Source organism: Lithobates pipiens, unplaced genomic scaffold (genome assembly GCF_037356315.1).
Source record: "Lithobates pipiens isolate NorthernLeopardFrog02 unplaced genomic scaffold, aLitPip1_a1.2 Scaffold_27, whole genome shotgun sequence".
Taxonomy (NCBI): domain Eukaryota; kingdom Metazoa; phylum Chordata; class Amphibia; order Anura; family Ranidae; genus Lithobates; species Lithobates pipiens.
Genome location: NW_027507788.1, coordinates 65,696,509 through 65,714,598, shown reverse-complemented (window position 1 = coordinate 65,714,598; position 18,090 = coordinate 65,696,509). Strand labels below are relative to the sequence as shown.

At 38.8% G+C, this 18,090-nt stretch overlaps 1 protein-coding gene across 34 annotated transcripts in view; it reads left to right on the top strand.

Moving 5' to 3' along the window:
- The window catches only part of LOC143933905 (uncharacterized), a 259,725-nt gene that overhangs the window by 223,883 nt on the left and 17,752 nt on the right, over nt 1-18,090 (top strand). For 33 of the 34 annotated variants that reach the window (XM_077457035.1, XM_077457039.1, XM_077457040.1 and 30 more), the window contains 15 exons: nt 285-322; nt 763-801; nt 3,013-3,124; nt 3,518-3,616; nt 5,538-5,560; nt 6,403-6,508; nt 7,551-7,570; nt 11,682-11,702; nt 12,164-12,266; nt 13,104-13,156; nt 13,261-13,366; nt 14,083-14,178; nt 14,850-14,887; nt 15,328-15,366; nt 17,604-17,715. In XM_077457035.1, coding sequence (XP_077313161.1) covers nt 285-322; nt 763-801; nt 3,013-3,124; nt 3,518-3,616; nt 5,538-5,560; nt 6,403-6,508; nt 7,551-7,570; nt 11,682-11,702; nt 12,164-12,266; nt 13,104-13,156; nt 13,261-13,366; nt 14,083-14,178; nt 14,850-14,887; nt 15,328-15,366; nt 17,604-17,715 — 1,005 coding nt within the window. The remainder of the gene's footprint in view (nt 1-284; nt 323-762; nt 802-3,012; nt 3,125-3,517; nt 3,617-5,537; nt 5,561-6,402; nt 6,509-7,550; nt 7,571-11,681; nt 11,703-12,163; nt 12,267-13,103; nt 13,157-13,260; nt 13,367-14,082; nt 14,179-14,849; nt 14,888-15,327; nt 15,367-17,603; nt 17,716-18,090) is intronic. The other variant, XM_077457050.1, reaches the window with a different exon arrangement.

The following is an 18,090-nucleotide window of genomic DNA, read 5'->3' as shown; positions in this document are numbered from 1 at the left end:
TTACTACCACTTTAAAGAAGGCCTCAAGGAAAGAACATTTGCATCTAGACTGGTCCCATAAAAAAAAAAAAAAAAAAAAAAACAAGCACTGTTTATGGGTCCCCATACATCATCCATTTATATACACAACAATATCTGAAATACAGTGCCAACAGCAAAATACATCACTAAGGGATGATAGAAATGCCATGGTATACATTTTTGGTGTCTGCACCTTAATATAGTGTGGTGCTGTGATTCCGTAAGAATATATAGAGCTGATATTTTGTCTCTTTACATTTTAGCACCACTAACAACACCACAGCAACCTCCTCCCGAGACTGTAAGTCATTACTCAATATTATACCAACATGAAGCATCATTTTCAATTTGCTATTTTGATCATATGTTCCCTTTAAATCATTATAATGTATAGTTTTGCCTTTGTTGTTGTTGATGCTATTGTTATTATTATTGTAATATCACCCAAATTATATTTCATTTTATTGTCTAAATATGCTTGCTTACTATCTACATTTCTGGATGGCTAAAATATTGAGACAAGAAAAGAGATGATAAACAGAGCATGTAAATGCAATGAGTAAATTCAACTGAAAGTTATCAATATAGAATTAAAAATTATACACAATAACGTGATCCTTTACAACTGGACATTTGATATTTGATACAAAATGTGTCTGTTATCACAACACTGACAAAATATGACTGCATTTTAAGATAATATTAGCTTCATCTGACATTTTTCTTTCTGTTCATTCATAGACCGCACCCGCTTCACCTCCACCTCCACCTCCACCTCCCGTAAGTTATGCAAGATGTTATCTTTATCATCTATATATCATTTTGTTAATGTGCTAAGGAAGCGGTGTGGACTCAGGTAAAGTCAAGAATATACATTGAGAGAAATACATAGGCTGGCATTGATGAACTTCCCCTCAGAAAATGCTATTTGCCTGTTATCTCTGTTTATCCCATGGAGCTTTACCCAGTCACTGGCAAAACTTCTTACTTTGTGCTTTGTTTGATGCATTCAGGTTCCAGGGACTTAGAAAGTATTGAATAGGTCAGCAATACCAGCCTATATACTGTATACTGTATATTTCAATGTATATGTTCCTGTACTCTAGAAACTGTGCCCCCAAAAAAGGCAAGAAAAGGCAAAGTAAAAGTATAAGCAAAACATTTGTTTTTATTTTGGATAAAGTAAGTGAGGGTTTTTACCCATGTCACTTTTTTTTAGACCTGTGTCCCCTTGCAGTGATTTACCTTCACTTCTTATTGCATGGCCAAAACAGGAACTGAGAGTAAATCCCTGCAAATTAAAAGAATCCCCTTGTGAACCCCATGTAACCAGGACTAGTATCCATATTGGAAGATTTCCCCTCTATTACTCTTCTAGGAAGAGCCCAATGTTTGGGATTTTCTTTTACTTTCACTCTCAGTGATAATGGTAAACAGGACAAATATAGAGGAGGGATCTCTAAAAGGGGTTACAGACAGCAATAAATAATGACAGGTGTCCACTCTGCCCAAAACTATAGGAAATATTTTGCCTTTAGGCATACTGAAAAGTGATTCAAAAAATGAAATAATAAATAAGTTATACTTACCTGCTCTATGCAATGGATTTGCACAGAGCAGCCCTGCTTCTCCTTTTGTGAGGTCCCATGCCAGCCATATTGGCTTTTCCTCTTGAGCGAGTGCCCCCACAGCCCCCGTAGCATACCACTTGCTTTGGAGACAGCATGTCCCCACACCCAGATCCCTAATCACAGGATTTGATTCACAGTAATAGGAGACAATGGCACCCACTGCTGTTTCTGTGTCCTGTGAGATAATGGAACATGGAGAGAGATGCTGCTCTCGGGCACAACAATGGATGGAGTTGGGGGGCGAGGTTCACCTCAAAGTGGTTGTAAACCGCATAAGTTGTACCTGTTTATCTGCAGTGTTCTCTTTCTCAGTGAGGAAAGGTCTGAGAGCTTTCTGGAGGGAAGGAATACATCCATCTCCACACAGCACATGGGAACAGAGCTGAGGATGTCAATCAGTTGGAGCTCCCTCTACTGTCACCTTTTTTCTCTTGGTGTCAGGAAATATTGTTAGTAGTGAATCATGCTGATAGCAGGGAAATGATGCAGCAAACCGACACTTAGTGCTCTTAATTGTGACAAGAAAACACTATAGAGAAATATTCTTAGTTCATATTTCATATTTGATGTCTAAGGTGCAACCACTTTAATGCAAAGAATGCATTAAGGTAATAAAAAAAAAACGTAAACCTGTCGAGCCACGTTAATGCATGTAGGCTTCTGGTACCTAATCCTTTTCTCACTACTGACATAGAGACAGTGTGGGGGCTGTCATTTAATAAAACAGCAGAGCCTTGCCTACTCATGTCAGCAGATGACTGGTGATCGGATAACTATGGGGCAATAATCAATAAGCAGCAGGAGAGGTGTAGGAAGCACAGATCCAAAGAATGAATGAAGCAGAATCAGAGAGATTCTTGCCCTGTGTGTCTTCAGACAAAACTTCCTTACCTGAAAACAGAACAGTGAGCAGCACAGTAGGGACATCTTCAATTCTCACTCCAAAGCTCATGAAATGCTAATAGTCAGAGGCAGCAGTGCCTTAGATGAGCTCACATTGCAGATATAAAGCTAGGAGGTTATAAGATAGGGTTACATGGAAACTGTCATATGTCAGGAAGTGATCTGCTCTTTTCCTGGAGGAATTTAGGACAGATAACCTTTTTTGTGAGACTGCTTAGGTACAAAATAAAAAAACAAAAAACATTTTTATATGTTTCCCTATCAGATAACAAATGAGTTCAGGCCCACTTTAATAACAAGTTTTTTTGTTTTTTTTAGGACACTGAAACTAGGTCAAATAAATGAATATTTTTGGTTGGATTAGCCATTCAGTTACTACTAACACTTTTTCCTATATTTGATGATTTTACACATATGTGCAGTCACTTACACATAATTGCATTTTTGTTTCCAAAAGCCGTCATGCTGGGATGTGTCCTGTCTTCCCGTGTCTTGTAAGAAGAAGGGTGCAGAACCAGTGGTAACAGAACCATCTTCTGAGACTCGCTGCTGTCCAGTTATTGAGTGCCGTAAGTTGACTTGTGTAAAGTCATTTATTGTTAGATAACACTGTAAAGAAGTTCATTTATTCATTTTTTTATACAAATGTTCAGTTTATGCAGTTTTCATTTTACGCTAAAGCATAGCAGAGCCTTCTTAAAACAGAAGATTATTTGCTTTTATTGCAAATTCCCCCTTCCCTCCAAAAAAAAGTGTTTATTCCCATTTTAAGAGCCATACCAATTATTTTTTATGCAGCATGGCCAACTGTGCAATCATATACAGATTTCATTCAAACTACCTATCTTCATTTCAGGCTAGATAGCCAGCACCAAAGCAGGGTATGAGAGGCCTTGTTTGGATAAAATGTCTGACTGTACTTTACCTAACTGTTCAAGGTGTTGTTTATTCTTTACATGCAGAATGTCCAAAGGACTGCAATATTCCCACATGCGATGATAACAGACCACCACTGCTGCTTGGAGACCCTGAAAGAGAGTGCTGTCCCGAGCATCAATGTCGTAAGTGTCTTTATAGCAGAAGATTGGGGGAACTTTGCAGCAGACCTTGTCTAAATGATAAACTGTCGTTGCTATTGTAAAAAACAATTCAGAATACAGCTTTATTTATTTCTAATGCAAATTTGGATTTGATAATTATTGTAAGCTATAACAGTGCATTACATAACTATAAGCAATCATTTTACTGAATGAAACTGATTCATTCAGTCTGTTTTGTTGTGATTAGCTGTGATTGGTGGAGCGCTAATCACATGGTCCAGATTGGTTGTGATTGGTCCTGCCTGTACCATGTGATCAAATTGACCGATCACAGATAGCAACACAGTTGTACACATTGGATGGCATAAAAGAAAGCAATCCATTGTGTACATCTGTCATGTGACCAGCGGTCCCATAGTATCTGCAACGAGTCGGTACTCTGATCGGCCATGTCCCATGCACACAGCCACTGACAGATTAAGCCACGGGGCCACGTGATTGACACTTTCTGACAGGACATCAAAGGATGGTCAGTCAGGATAACAAAACCACCATCTAGTCGTCTTTTGTCTACAGGAAAGGCATTAAGTGGTTAAAGTGTTACTAAACCCAGGACTCTGCATTCCCTATATCTGGTTTCTCACAGTACACAGAACATGGAAATGCAATCATTTTAGTAAATATACACTGCTAAATACCTTTTTTGTCAGTAGTATATCACAATCTTGTGACTTCTATGAGTGCCTGGTTAAAGCCGGTAGGAGGAGTTTTCATTCCACTCTGGCTGTCCCAAGAAGGCTGCAGGACTCCTGACCCTCTGTGTGGACAGTGATTGGCCCTGTGCTGATCAAATGCATTCTCCCAAGACAAAAAACTCTCTAGCAATACAAACCAAACTGAGCATGTGCAGCTTGTCCCCAATGCTCTGTTCTATCGGGAGATGGTTTTGGGGACAGTGGAAGAAGGGGGGGATCAGAGAAGATGGAATCCAACAGCCTTTTTACATAATGCAGAGGCTTAACCCCTAAAGCCCTATACACATTATGAGATTTTCTGCTGATTTTTTTCTTCAGATTTACCAAAACCATGTAGTGATAGGGCCCGCCTGATTGCATACAAATTGAAACTCCTAAGGTTTGACCTCATATTATATGGTTTTGGTAAATCTGATGTAAAAAATCAGCAGAAAATCTGATGTATATGTATATGGGGCTTTAGGCTTCACAGTGAGTATAGCAAGCATGTTTTACTAAATACACAGACTGATTTTACTGTTGTGGGTTTAGTAACACTTTCAGCTGCAAAACATCAGTTAACTGAATTAATAATAGTGTTTTTAGTTCATGTATTATTAGATGATATGTGTGTCTTACTGGAAACTATTCTATTCTATCAGTTCATTATTAGGTACTGATTTTGGGATGGGGGATGGTTGTTCTTTAGCATTTTTGCCTTGGGTTCTAGTAGACTTTGTCTCAGAATAAAGGAAGACTGAATGAAACACGTCCTGTATTAATACTTCTCCAGCAGTGGTATCTCAGCATTACTAATGGCACCCACCTGCTCTGGTTATAATTTCACATTTTGAAAAAAGGAGCAGGCAGAGTGGAACTCTGTGGCCGGGGCATAGCCAGGAGGTCCAGAGGGGAGATCTTTTGCCTTGATTGCCAAACGTCTAAATAAGCATGATTAGGAGTGTGAAAGTTTTTTTTAAAAGGGTCATCTGTCAGAAAGCTCATTCCTGCCCATCTGACCTCCCTCAGAACTATGTTGTGACCCTCATTCAATAACAGAGTACAAAGCAGAGTAAACCCCACAACAAAAAAATTGGACGTTAGCTTCCCAGAGCAATGAAAAATTAAATGTGATTGGTTATTGCGATACTTTACTGCTTTATAACATTTTCTAAAGCTAATTTGTATACTTTTTTTATCTTTTTCAGCACCTCCAACAACTCCACCTACTGTAAGTTTTCACCTGTCACAAAACTTCATAGTCAAGTCCACCCAAAGTTCATACTTCAGCTTATTTTCAGGGTGTCCTCCATTGGCAAGATATCCCCATCACAGTTTCTGGCACCACCTTTCCATGTGGCCATTGCAATGCTTAAAATGGGTGTAATGCTGACTTTAATATATTGTTCCTGATACTGTAAAAAAAATACATGAATAATTAGTACCCATCAATGTGGGCATGACTCTCTAGTAATGGACTAAGTAGTGAGGAGAGTTCAGAAACTTGGGAGAGAATATCTGACCACCAGAGCCCCCCCGAAAAAGAAGAAATGCAGCCAAAATCATTCATCTATTACTAGAATATAATTTTTGGGGGGACTGCTCATTTAATAATGTCTGTCAGTGGGGGAGAGGAATACACATTGTCATTTTTATTGAGAAGGGGATATTACTTTGACCATAATGTGTTGGAATAATTACAAACATTCTTGATATTGTGAATACAGGTGTCCTGGTGAGGAGCACGGCCAGTGTGTTTTCAACCATACAACTGGTACTAGATAATAATCCCAGCATGCACTTTAAGCCCAAGTAGCGATGTGCTTTCAGTGCCATATATTATGTTGTTATGTATTGTTCACAAATTAACTGTTATGGGGCCTCCATGTTGCACTGCAGCTTTAAATAGCACTAAAAATTAATTTATATTTATTTTTATCACAGGCTTTGACATTAGAGTGAAGCAAAGTACATGCAAACAAGATTTTTCTTAAGCACGTCTAGTAGCAATAATTGTACCCCATGACATGTCCCTATGACCACTCAAAGTGTACAACTCTCTCTATATTGTAGGACATTTGTACAGATGTAACCTGCGCTCCTGAACCCACATGTGAAGAAAATGAGTATAAGATTCAAAGTCCAACTGATGAGCCTTGCTGCAAGGCAATCTTCTGCAGTAAGTGCTGACCTTCATTATCTTATTTTGTTGCATTCTTTATTTTCAAAGAAAATCTTTGTAATATATAGCACATGCTACAGCAAGTAGACAGAAATAACAAAGTAAAAGAGTGCAAAAAAGTGTTTGTAGACCAAGGAAAGTAAAAAAAGAACACCGATTTCCTTAAAATGTTCTTTTCAGATTATCTAGCTGAATTCTACAAACTCTTTTTTTGAATCACATTTTATAACATAAGCCCAGAGGGGCATACACAGGAAATCTGACTTTATTTTAATTAGAAGGAAAATTAAAGGATATCTAGGAAGTCAAATCATCCATCATCCATTGTTGATGCTTCACTAGCCCATGGTAATCTTATGCTGGTTTGCATTTACAGTATATTGATTATTAGTCACATTAACTAGTAGCAAGTGCAAAGTGACATTGCAAATGAATGGAAAGGGAAAATACTACACATGTACATTAAAAATACTAGATTTGTCTGTGATTATATTAAATCAAGGAAACATATTTCAGAGAAAGCAACCATAGTTCTTTTTTACAGTTTAGAGTATTTGTGTATAATTCCTCTCCAAAAAGAAAGAAAACCTTTTTTGAAATCTGTGGAATGAAGGTTTATTATTCACACATTTTTCAGGAACTGTGTACAGTGACTACGCTGCGTTGTTTGCTATAAACAGTGCTGTACGCGGTCAGTGTTAGTCCTTGGTTGTAAAATGAACTCTGTCCAGGTGGTGATTTGCCATTTATTCTCTAAATGAGGAAATAAATAAATGTAGTTTATCTGTCCATCCCATGAGTGCTGCAAACCATAACATCTGCACCTAGCCGGCATTTGACTTTTAACATTTTAAAATCTGATTAGTGGCTGTTGGTCAGTGCACTTTTCAGTTCTGCATTGTCTTATTGAATAAACCTGTTGTGTTGTGTGGATGTTGATATTTAACTGATGTTTATATATAGTATTCTATACACAGTTGTTATTTGCTTGCTGAGCTATTCTAGATAGTAACACCATATTCCGCTTTTTATTTTTCAGTTCCTAAACCAACAACTCCAGTAAGTACAAAAAGCTAGAATGTGTCAAATAAAATCTGATTGTAGTATAATATCAAACATATATGCTAAATGCTGGTGTTTGAATACAACTGAAGGTTGTACTTTGCACATCATCATTAATCTTTTTAAAGCTGAACTCCAGGCAAGCAGATAAACAAACAGATGAAATACATACATGGGTTAGGTTTCTCATCCATAAGGACCAGGTGGGGTTTATTTCCATGAGACAAGCTGGAAATAATGTTCGAAGAGCAGTCTTACTAACGCACGTGGCCAGTTCTCATCGCCTCCATATCTGCCTTGTACTGTTAGGCCGCGTACACACGGGCGGATTGTCTGCCCAACTTAGTCCGCTGAACCGTGTTTCAGCGGACAATCCGCTCGTGTGTGGGCTTCAGCGGACTTTTTCAGCGGACAGTCCGACGGACTTTGTCTTTCGGAATTTCCGTAATTTTGTCCGTCCAAACTTGGTTTTGTCCGTCCAAACTTGGTTTCAGCGGACAGTCCGCTCGTGTGTAGGCAAGTTGGACAGACTAAGTATGGCGCATGCTCAGAAAGGGTTTACACGCCCGAAGGTTGCATTGCAGTGTATTGGACGTCGTTTTTCTAGTCCCGTCGTACGTGCTGTACACGTCATCGCGCACGCTTTCAGCGGACTGTCTGTTCATCGTGTGTGGTCAAGTCCGTTCATTCAAAATTTGGACGGACTGTCTGTCGGATTGTCTGACGAACTTAGTTGGGCAGACAATCCGCCCGTGTGTACGCGGCCTTAGATATTAAAAAGGCATTCAACGCCATCTCATGACCATATCTCCAATTCATATTACAAAGATGGGGCTTCGTTCTGCATTTTCTCTGCTGGGTTTCCTCCTTACATACTTCTCCCACCGCATACCTCAATTATGCAGGCTACAAATCTGACCCCTTTTCAATGAGCCGTGGAACTAGGCAGGGCTGCTCCCTGGCTCCGCTTCCTTTTTGCTCTTGCCATTGAGCCGTTAGCCCAACTCATATATTCCAACCCAGACATCAAGGGCCTGGAAACTGGCTGCACCCACCACAAGCTCTGCCTATTTGCAGATGTCATTCTCCTAGACTCCACTCCCACCCTTCTCTCAACCTTGGACCAATTTGCAGCAATTTCTGGACTAATCATGAATCCACAGAAATCTAGAGCCCTTAACATCTCTTTACCTCAGTCAACTCTATCGCAGCTTTAGCAGACCCTCCCCTATTTCTGATCACCTCAATGCATTTCGTATCTTAGCATTAAACCCTGCCGTTCTGTATTCAGCCAACTACCCACCCATATTGACCCACTTGTCTGGTTTGCTCTTGGTTCCTCTGATATCCTCTTGGTCTGCCTTGCCCCTGGCGTGATTGCCCCTCCTACTCAACATGACACACTTTGAACGTATTTGCAAGAACGATCCCCATACACAGGGCTTGATCTCCTCTTTCTACTTACAACTGGTAGACCCCCCACCACACACATCTCTACACTATGTAAACCAATGGGAATCTGACCTTGGCCTACAACTAGACACTACAGATTGGTCCAACATCTAGGCTGCCACAAAATCAGCTGCACTGAATGTTGTGCAAATTACAAAGTGTTAATGCGTTGGTACCTGGTCCCTTCCCGGATAGCCAATTATCTTCCATCCTACTCTCTTGCTTGTTTCCGAGGTTGCCCAGACAATGACACACACTTTTGTATCTGTTGGAGTTGCCCCTCCAGCCCAATCATACTGGGCCAACATTTTCTGTATTATTTCCACACTTATTGGCCCCTAACCCGGCCATTACTCAATAAGAAACCTCCTGATGTAACCTATCTCGTGATGTAACCTATCTCTAATTCAAGCTACTTTTGCAGGTTACAACTGTAGTGAAGCAAACCATTGTGAAGGTCTGGAAAACCCCACACCTCACTATTTTGGAAACCAAAAATAGGGTTACCAGAGCCATGGTTTATGCCAAAATAGAAGCAGTTCTCCTAGACAGGATCAAAAAGTTTGAATGCCTTTGGAGACCTTGAGTCAACCATTTTCTCCCTCCCAAATTCGATAACACTATACTATTACCCTGAATAGCCCAATGGATAACTCTGCCTACTCTTAGAGACCATACCACTATCTCCCCCCTGGTGAACTCTCTCCCTGCCCTCCACCCCCTTCTTCTCAGCTGCCTACCCCCCCCCCCCCTTCTCAATTCTCCCCTTTTCCCCTTTCTTTCTGCTCCCCTCACTCTTCTTTCTTCCTCTCCTTACTCTTCACGTTTCAACTTCTCTCCTCTGGATGCAAATCTTTCAGCTCTGACCAATCTATCTGCCCATGGTACTGGGACTGCCCCCCCCCCCCATCCACAATCCCCCTAAGGTCAGACCTACAAATGCTCTCAAGTGTGTGTCCTACAACTCAATCTTTCTAATTTTCAAGGACTCCAAGACAGTAGTCTATTAGCTCACTATGAGACAACTCCGACTGGAATCCCTGGTAATCAATCTTGGTTCATAGGAATCATATTGGTTCCTGGATTTCACCTACCAACATCCTACTAAGTGTCCCCAAACCAACTCACACCACGTAGCCTTATAATGTTATTTCATGCCCTGTTTTCTGTTTTGTTTTCTTTTTTGCTCACTATGCATGTTCTGTTACAAAAGGCTGTGTCCCTATCTCTGCAATGTGTCATTATACTGCTAATGCTTCCCCTTATCCTGGGGGAACGTTTACGTTTGATGCAACCTGTTGAGACTTATTGTTTTTTTTCCTTCTAAAAAATTTCTGAACATACATGGGAGCTGTTTTACCTGCTAAAGTGTTTGTATTTTTGTCCATGTAGTCCTTAAATTTTAACAGCTTTGCCACATAGCACAGTCACGTCTAACAGGGCAGGATATCTGAATTTTATCTAGTGCAGTTTCATAATATTTTCAGCTCTTGTCTAACCCCAAGCCTCAGACGGAACAGTGAAAGGAGAAGCAGCAGACTTGTCAGCTCATGTCTCTGTCACATCTGCTCTCCACCTGTCATCATGTAATTTGTCCTTTGGCTCTTTGTTCTGCTTCTGCATCTCCCAGTCTGAACTTTGCTGTGCAGGCATTGCAACAGGTTCATTCAAGGTTAGATTCAAGCTAGTTACCCTGTTTGCATTTAAAAATATACATTTACTAATGTATACATGAACACAGAGCTGAAATAGTGTGTATTTCATAGGAATTAGGTTTGATACCAGAGACATGAGGTTTAACTACAAGCACCCCCTCTCCTAGATATATTAAAAGAAGTACCAAGAAACAAAATTGGGGGTATTGAGGTGCAAACAATCTAATCAAATTGATATTACTAATTTCATAATTTTATTAAACAAACATGGTTAAAATAAATAAAGATTAAAACCAGAACATGAAAAATTTTACGATCATAATACAAAAGTTGGTTGCCTCGATACTTCAGCTTTTGTATTGTGACCGCATGATTTTTCATGTTCTGGTTTTAAACGTATTTCATTTTAATCATGTTTGTTTAATAAAATTATGAAATTTGTAATATCAATTTGATTTGATTGTTTGCACCTCAAAACTCCCAATTTTGTTTCTTGGTACCTTCTTTTAATGTGTATTTCAATCTGCAAGGAGTTCAGGTTTAAAAAAAAAAAATACTTAACTAATATTTGCTTTTGTTTAAGTGTGATACCACCTATTATTTGTATCATATATCGTTATACGTTTTGTGCATACATGTGTTCTTTGTACTGTTCCCTGGATACAAATATTTTGTAATATATCCAAAAACACATTTAAAAAATGTAACTTTAGGTATCATAAAGTTTTAGTGCATAGAAAAAGCCAAAAAGACTTCAAGGGTGAATGGCATTCCCCCAAACCACCACCCAAGTGCAATCCTGTGTGACTCCACCTAATCTACTTATACAGAGGTTGGAGTATTGGGAAGCACTGGCACCTATCTGGGATGTGTAATGGTAGGTCTTACGGTACCTAAACTATGCAATAGGATTTTACTCATTTGCTTTTTGCAGCGAGGGTTTAATGTTGTCATGCATAAAATTTACCGTGTATAAATATTTATTTACACTTTTTTTACAGCCTCCCCCTCCTCCTGTACCAGTAAGTTTCTTTTTTTATTTCCTGATGACCAAATTGATAGGATAGCATATAAAATAATCAGTGTAAGATCAGTAGTATTCCACATTGAGATCTTAGTGTAAATGTGGGTTAGTTAGAGAAAGGCTTTAGGGTTTAGAAGGTTTAACCACAGGTGTTCCTTTAACATAATTAACAACTAGCCAACCCTCTGCAGCCCTCTAAAACCTTCTGCCTCCCCATTTTACTGACCTCAATAGCACAGCTGCAGCCTCTTCTAATGTTTTAAATCCCTTAATCCTCTGCAATATTGGCCGTGCCTGTACAGAGAACCTTCATAGATTTATATGGTACCTCTCACATTGTATTTTTGTGCCAAAACCCCTTTCCAACCTGAGATTAAAATGTACTCCTATCTCTAAGATGTTTTATAAATTGATTGTCAAATGTAAGTGATCTGATTTTGTAATTCTCACTTCCAACAGACTTGTGAAAGCAGCGGATGCCCACCTGCAGACTGTAAAGATGGCGAAAAAGTAGTAGAGATCCCAAACCCAGAGGATTCTTGCTGTTCCTCATACCTATGTAGTAAGTACAATGCTAGATATACATTGCTCTTCAGCAGATTTAGTCTAAACTTACACTGTTCACACTGCCCCCCCATGTGTGACATAAAGGTGTGGCTTTTTGTCACTCATGACACAGCTGGATAAAAGTGGATAAGACATAGTGGAAAGATGGTGGAGTTTCCTGTCAATAGGACTCCAGTACCTAAAACTAAAACAGCAGTGAGCATTACATTAGTGCTAAGGAATCTAATTTCCTAGATATGGTAGGACATTTTTGCATCACTGCTAACATTAAAGACACATTTCAGAACATACATCTGGTAATATTAGTAGCAGTATAGTTTCCTGTTTAATGACAAATGTATGATTTCCAACAGTACCTCCACCACCAACTACTCCTCTAGTGGTATCAATGTAGTTCATGTGTCTAACCCATAAGGTCTGTTCAATAAGGCAAAGTGCCGCAACTCATAACATCTTCACCTAGCTATCATTTAACTTTTAACATTATAAAATCTGATTGATCTGGGGGCTATTGGTCTCTGCACATTTTATTTTGCATTGTCTTATTGAATATACCTGTTGTGTTGTTTGGATGTTTATATAGAGTGTGCTATACACAGTTATACAAGCTGGATACAAGGGATATAGTGTAGAGATGGAGGAGTTTCCTGTCAATAGTAGATGAAACTAAAAGAGCAGTGGGTATTTTATTTGTGCTAAGGAATCTAACTTCACAGATCTGTAGGACATTTTTGCAGCAGTGTTCATATGAAAGACACATCCCAGAACATTCATCTGATAATATTAGTAGTAGTATAGCTTCCTGTTTACTGAAAAATGTATTTTTCAACAGTACCCCCACCTCCACCAACAACTACTCCTTCAGTGGTATCAACTACACCTGTTGTAAGTACCATTATGACTTAAGTAATATCTCACCTACTTATGTTAGGAGAAAAGATAACAATAATGTGTGCCAACCAACATTTTATTCTTTGGTTCTTTTCCAGACTGAATGTCAAGGTATCACATGCAATGTGCCTGTGTGCTTACGGAATGGAGAAAGAGCGGTCCAGGTTCCCACCTCTGACATTTGCTGTCCAGCCTATGAATGTCGTAAGTGTAATTGCAGACTGTTTTTATAGCAAATTAGAAGAAAACAAATAATTTAAGCTTTTGAGTTATTCAGTTTTCAAAACACGGTTTTCTTATCTACTTTTAATATTTGAATACAATCTTTATATTGAAAATTCAAAGTCCAGTCCAGAAAGCACTAATGATACTGGTGTCACGGAGCACTATGGGAAAGAGCAGAGCAGAAGGCGTTTGCCCTCAGACACCTTCTCTATCATGCAAACTTGCTAGTGACCTTCCTGAAGAGCAGGCAAGGAGGCAGAAAGAGAGGGGGATGATTCACTCTTTTGGGTGGAATTTTACACCAAAGTTTCTCTTTCATTTTGAAGCAAACTTTACACTGAAATAAGGTAGAAAGCAAAATTGATTGGTTTACTAAGTACATGGATAGAGCATTGTCACTTTACAAAGAGAATATTAACTGGTTAATGAGACAAGGCTCACTTCAAAAATTCTTTCATGTGCAAGCAAAATGCTGATTTTATTGCCACTTCCTGAATTATTGCACATGAGCGAAAACTCAAAATTAACATGTACTTCACCAAAACAAATCAAGCTAAGAGAACATTCAGTTTGGACAATCAAATTATTTATCTTTCTGTATGTATTGAAGGTTAATCTCCAGGAATTCATTTTGCCTACACACTTCAAAAAGGTTGGCTGATAAAATTAACATAAATATATTTTTTGTTTTATAGAGTGTGATCCATGCCCAGCAGCTCCCTATTGTGGAAACATGCAGCCAATTGTGAACTTCAACCTGGATACAGAGTGTTGTCCAATCTATGAATGTCGTAAGTAATTATACACGCCTTCCATACTTAAAGTGGTAGTAAACGCTCTGCATTTATTTTTACCTACAGGTTAGCTTATAATAAAGCTTACCTGCAGATAAAGGGAATATCTCCTAAATGTACACCATTCAGGAGATATTCTAGTAGGCAGCATCTGGTGATGTCACCAGTGTATGCGCTCTAAAGGAACAGAGTACCCGTGCTGTTCCTTCAGAGCTGTGTACTGTGCTAGAGACTCCTGCACTCCTGCACAGAAGTGATGTGGTCGCTGCCCAGTCATTCAAGCTGCGGCAGCACGTGAACCCAGAAGGAAGACTGTGTGAAAAAGGAAGCCTCTGCAGCACTGACAGCAGTGACAATGCCTAGAAACTTTTTGTTTTGTACATGGGTTTACTACCACTTTAAAGAAGGCCTCAAGGAAAGGCCATTTGCATCTAGACTGGTCCCTTAAAAAAACAAAAAAAAAAAACAAGCACTGTTTATGAGTCCCCATACATCATCCATTTATATACACAACAATATCTGAAATACAGTGCCAACAGAAAAATACATCACTAAGGGATGATAGAAATGCCATGGTATACATTTTTGGTGTCTGTACCTTAATATAGTGTGGTGCTGTGATTCCGTAAGAATATATAGAGCTGATATTTTGTCTCTTTACATTTTAGCACCACTAACAACACCACAGCAACCTCCTCCCGAGACTGTAAGTCATTACTCAATATTATACCAACATGAAGCATCATTTTCAATTTGCTATTTTGATCATATTTTTCCTTTAAATCATTATAATGTATAGTTTTGCCTTTGTTGTTGTTGATGCTATTGTTATTATTATTGTAATATCACCCAAATTATATTTCATTCTATTCTCTAAATATGCTTGCTTACTATCTACATTTCTGGATGGCTAAAATATTGAGACAAGAAAAGAGATGATAAACAGAGCATGTAAATGCAATGAGTAAATTCGACTGAAAGTTATCAATATAGAATTAAAAATTATACACAATAACATGATCCTTTAAAACTGGACATTTGATATTTGATACAAAATGTGTCTGTTATCACAACACTGACAAAATATGACTGCATTTTAAGATAAGTTGAGCTTCATCTGACATTTTTCTTTCTGTTCATTCATAGACCGCACCCGCTTCACCTCCACCTCCACCTCCACCTCCCGTAAGTTATGCAACATGTTATCTTTATCATCTATATATCATTTTGTTAATGTGCTAAGGAAGCGGTGTGGACTCAGGTAAAGTCAAGACTATGCATTGAGAGAAATACATAGGCTGGCATTGATGAACTTCCCCTCAGAAAATGCTATTTGCCTGTTATCTCTGTTTATCCCATGGAGCTTTACCCAGTCACTGGCACAACTTCTTACTTTGTGCTTTGTTTGATGCATTCAGGTTCCAGGGACTTAGAAAGTATTGAATAGGTCAGCAATACCAGCCTATATACTGTATACTGTATATTTCAATGTATATGTTCCTGTACTCTAGAAACTGTGCCCCCAAAAAAGGCAAGAAAAGGCAAAGGAAAAGTATAAGCAAAACATTTGTTTTTATTTTGGATAAAGTAAGTGAGGGTTTTTACCCATGTCACTTTTTTTTTTAGACCTGTGTCCCCTTGCAGTGATTTACCTTCACTTCTTATTGCATGGCCAAAACAGGAACTGAGAGTAAATCCCTGCAAATTAAAAGAATCCCCTTGTGAACCCCATGTAACCAGGACTAGTATCCATATTGGAAGATTTCCCCTCTATTACTCTTCTAGGAAGAGCCCAATGTTTGGGATTTTCTTTTACTTTCACTCTCAGTGATAATGGTAAACAGGACAAATATAGAGGAGGGATCTCTAAAAGGGGTTACAGACAGCAATAAATAATGACAGGTGTCCACTCTGCCCAAAACTATAGGAAATATTTTGCCTTTAGGCATACTGAAAAGTGATTCAAAAAATGAAATAATAAATAAGTTATACTTACCTGCTCTATGCAATGGATTTGCACAGAGCAGCCCTGCTTCTCCTTTTGTGAGGTCCCATGCCAGCCATATTGGCTTTTCCTCTTGAGCGAGTGCCCCCACAGCCCCCATAGCATGCTGTTTGCTATGGAGACAGACATAGCATGTCCCCACACCCAGCTCTCTAATCACAGGATTTGATTGACAGTAATAGGAGACAATGGCACCCACTGCTGTCTCTGTGTCCTGTGAGATAATAGAACATGGAGAGAAATGCTGCTCTCGGGCACAATAGATGGAGATCAGGCTCAGGTGAGTATTTAGGGGGAACGGAGGGGATTCTGTTCACAGAAGGTTTTTTACCTTAAAGTGGTTGTACATCCCTACATTTACCAGTGAAATTACTGGTCTCAGGTGATACAAAGAGATAAAACAAATCCTCCTATATACGTTGTACCTATTTATCTGCGGTCTTCTTTTCTCTACATCTGTTCAAAGTGCAGAACTTATAAAGTTTGGCTGAGCTGTTAGAAAACAGGGGGTGGAGAGCTGAAGTCACACTCTGGAGAGCTCAGTCAGAAGAGGTCTGAGAGATGACAGGAGGGAAGGGACAAGCCCCCTTTACACAGCATAGGAACAGAGAAGAGGCTGTAAATTACTGCACTGTCACATTTTTTCTCTTGGTATCAAGAAAACTTGTCAGATGTGAATCATGCTGATAGCAGAGGAATGAAGCAGCAGACAGAAATGTCACTTAGCCCTCTTAATTGAGACAAAAACACATTATAGATAGATATGCTTAGTTCATAATTAATGTCTGAGATTTAAAACCACTTTAATGCAAAGAAAGCATTAAGGTTAAAAAAAACCTGTAGAACCACTTTAATGCATTTATGCTTACTGTAGTTATTCTTAATACTGACTTAAAGACAGTGTGGAGGCTGCCATTTTATAAAACAGCAGGACCTTGCCTATTCATGTCATAACTGTCCCACTGATGATTACACAGTTAGGTAGTCAGTAAGACCAGTTCAAACTTTGGGGTACATGTGTTTATGTCATTAGTAAATCATATATCCCCGTATTTTGTGATCGTTAGGATGTCCATCTAATAGTTTTTTTAAACTATCTATGCTCCCTACTGATACCACTGCTTGTGGAAGAGAATTTCACATCCTCACCGCTCTAACAGTAAAGAATCCACTACGAAGTTTAAGTTTAAACCACTTATTTTCCCATTTGAGTGTATGGCTGAGTGTCTTTTTAAACTTTCTCTCACTGAAAAGATGAAAATGAATCCTCTTTTTAAAGCAAATGAAACTAGGTTAAAGCAAATAATACTTCTGGTTGGATTACCCATTCAGTTACTACTAACACTTTTTCCTATATTTGATGATTTTATACATATGTGCAGTCACTTACACATAATTGCATTTTTGTTTCCAAAAGCCGTCATGCTGGGATGTGTCCTGTCTTCCTGTGTCTTGTAAAAAGATGGGTGCAGAACCAGTGGTAACAGAACCATCTTCTGAGACTCGCTGCTGTCCAGTTATTGAGTGCCGTAAGTTGACTTGTACAAAGTAATTTTTAGTTAGATAACACCGTAAAGAAGTAAAAAGAAAAATTCAAAAATGTTCAATTTATGCACAGTTTTTATTTTACTCCAAAGCGTGGCAGGACCTTCTTAAATCAGAAGATTATTTGCGTTTATTGCAAATTCCTCCCCCCCCCCCCCCCCATCAAAAGTATTTTCCATCTTATGGGTAGTAAGTAAAGCCATAGTGATTATTCTTTATGCAGCATGGCCAACTGTGCAGAATTAATCCAAACTGGCTATTTCCATTTCAGGCTAGTTAGCCAGCATGAAAGTGGTGTATGAGAGCCTATGTCTGCATAACATCACTGACTGTACTTTACCTTTCATTTTGAAAATACA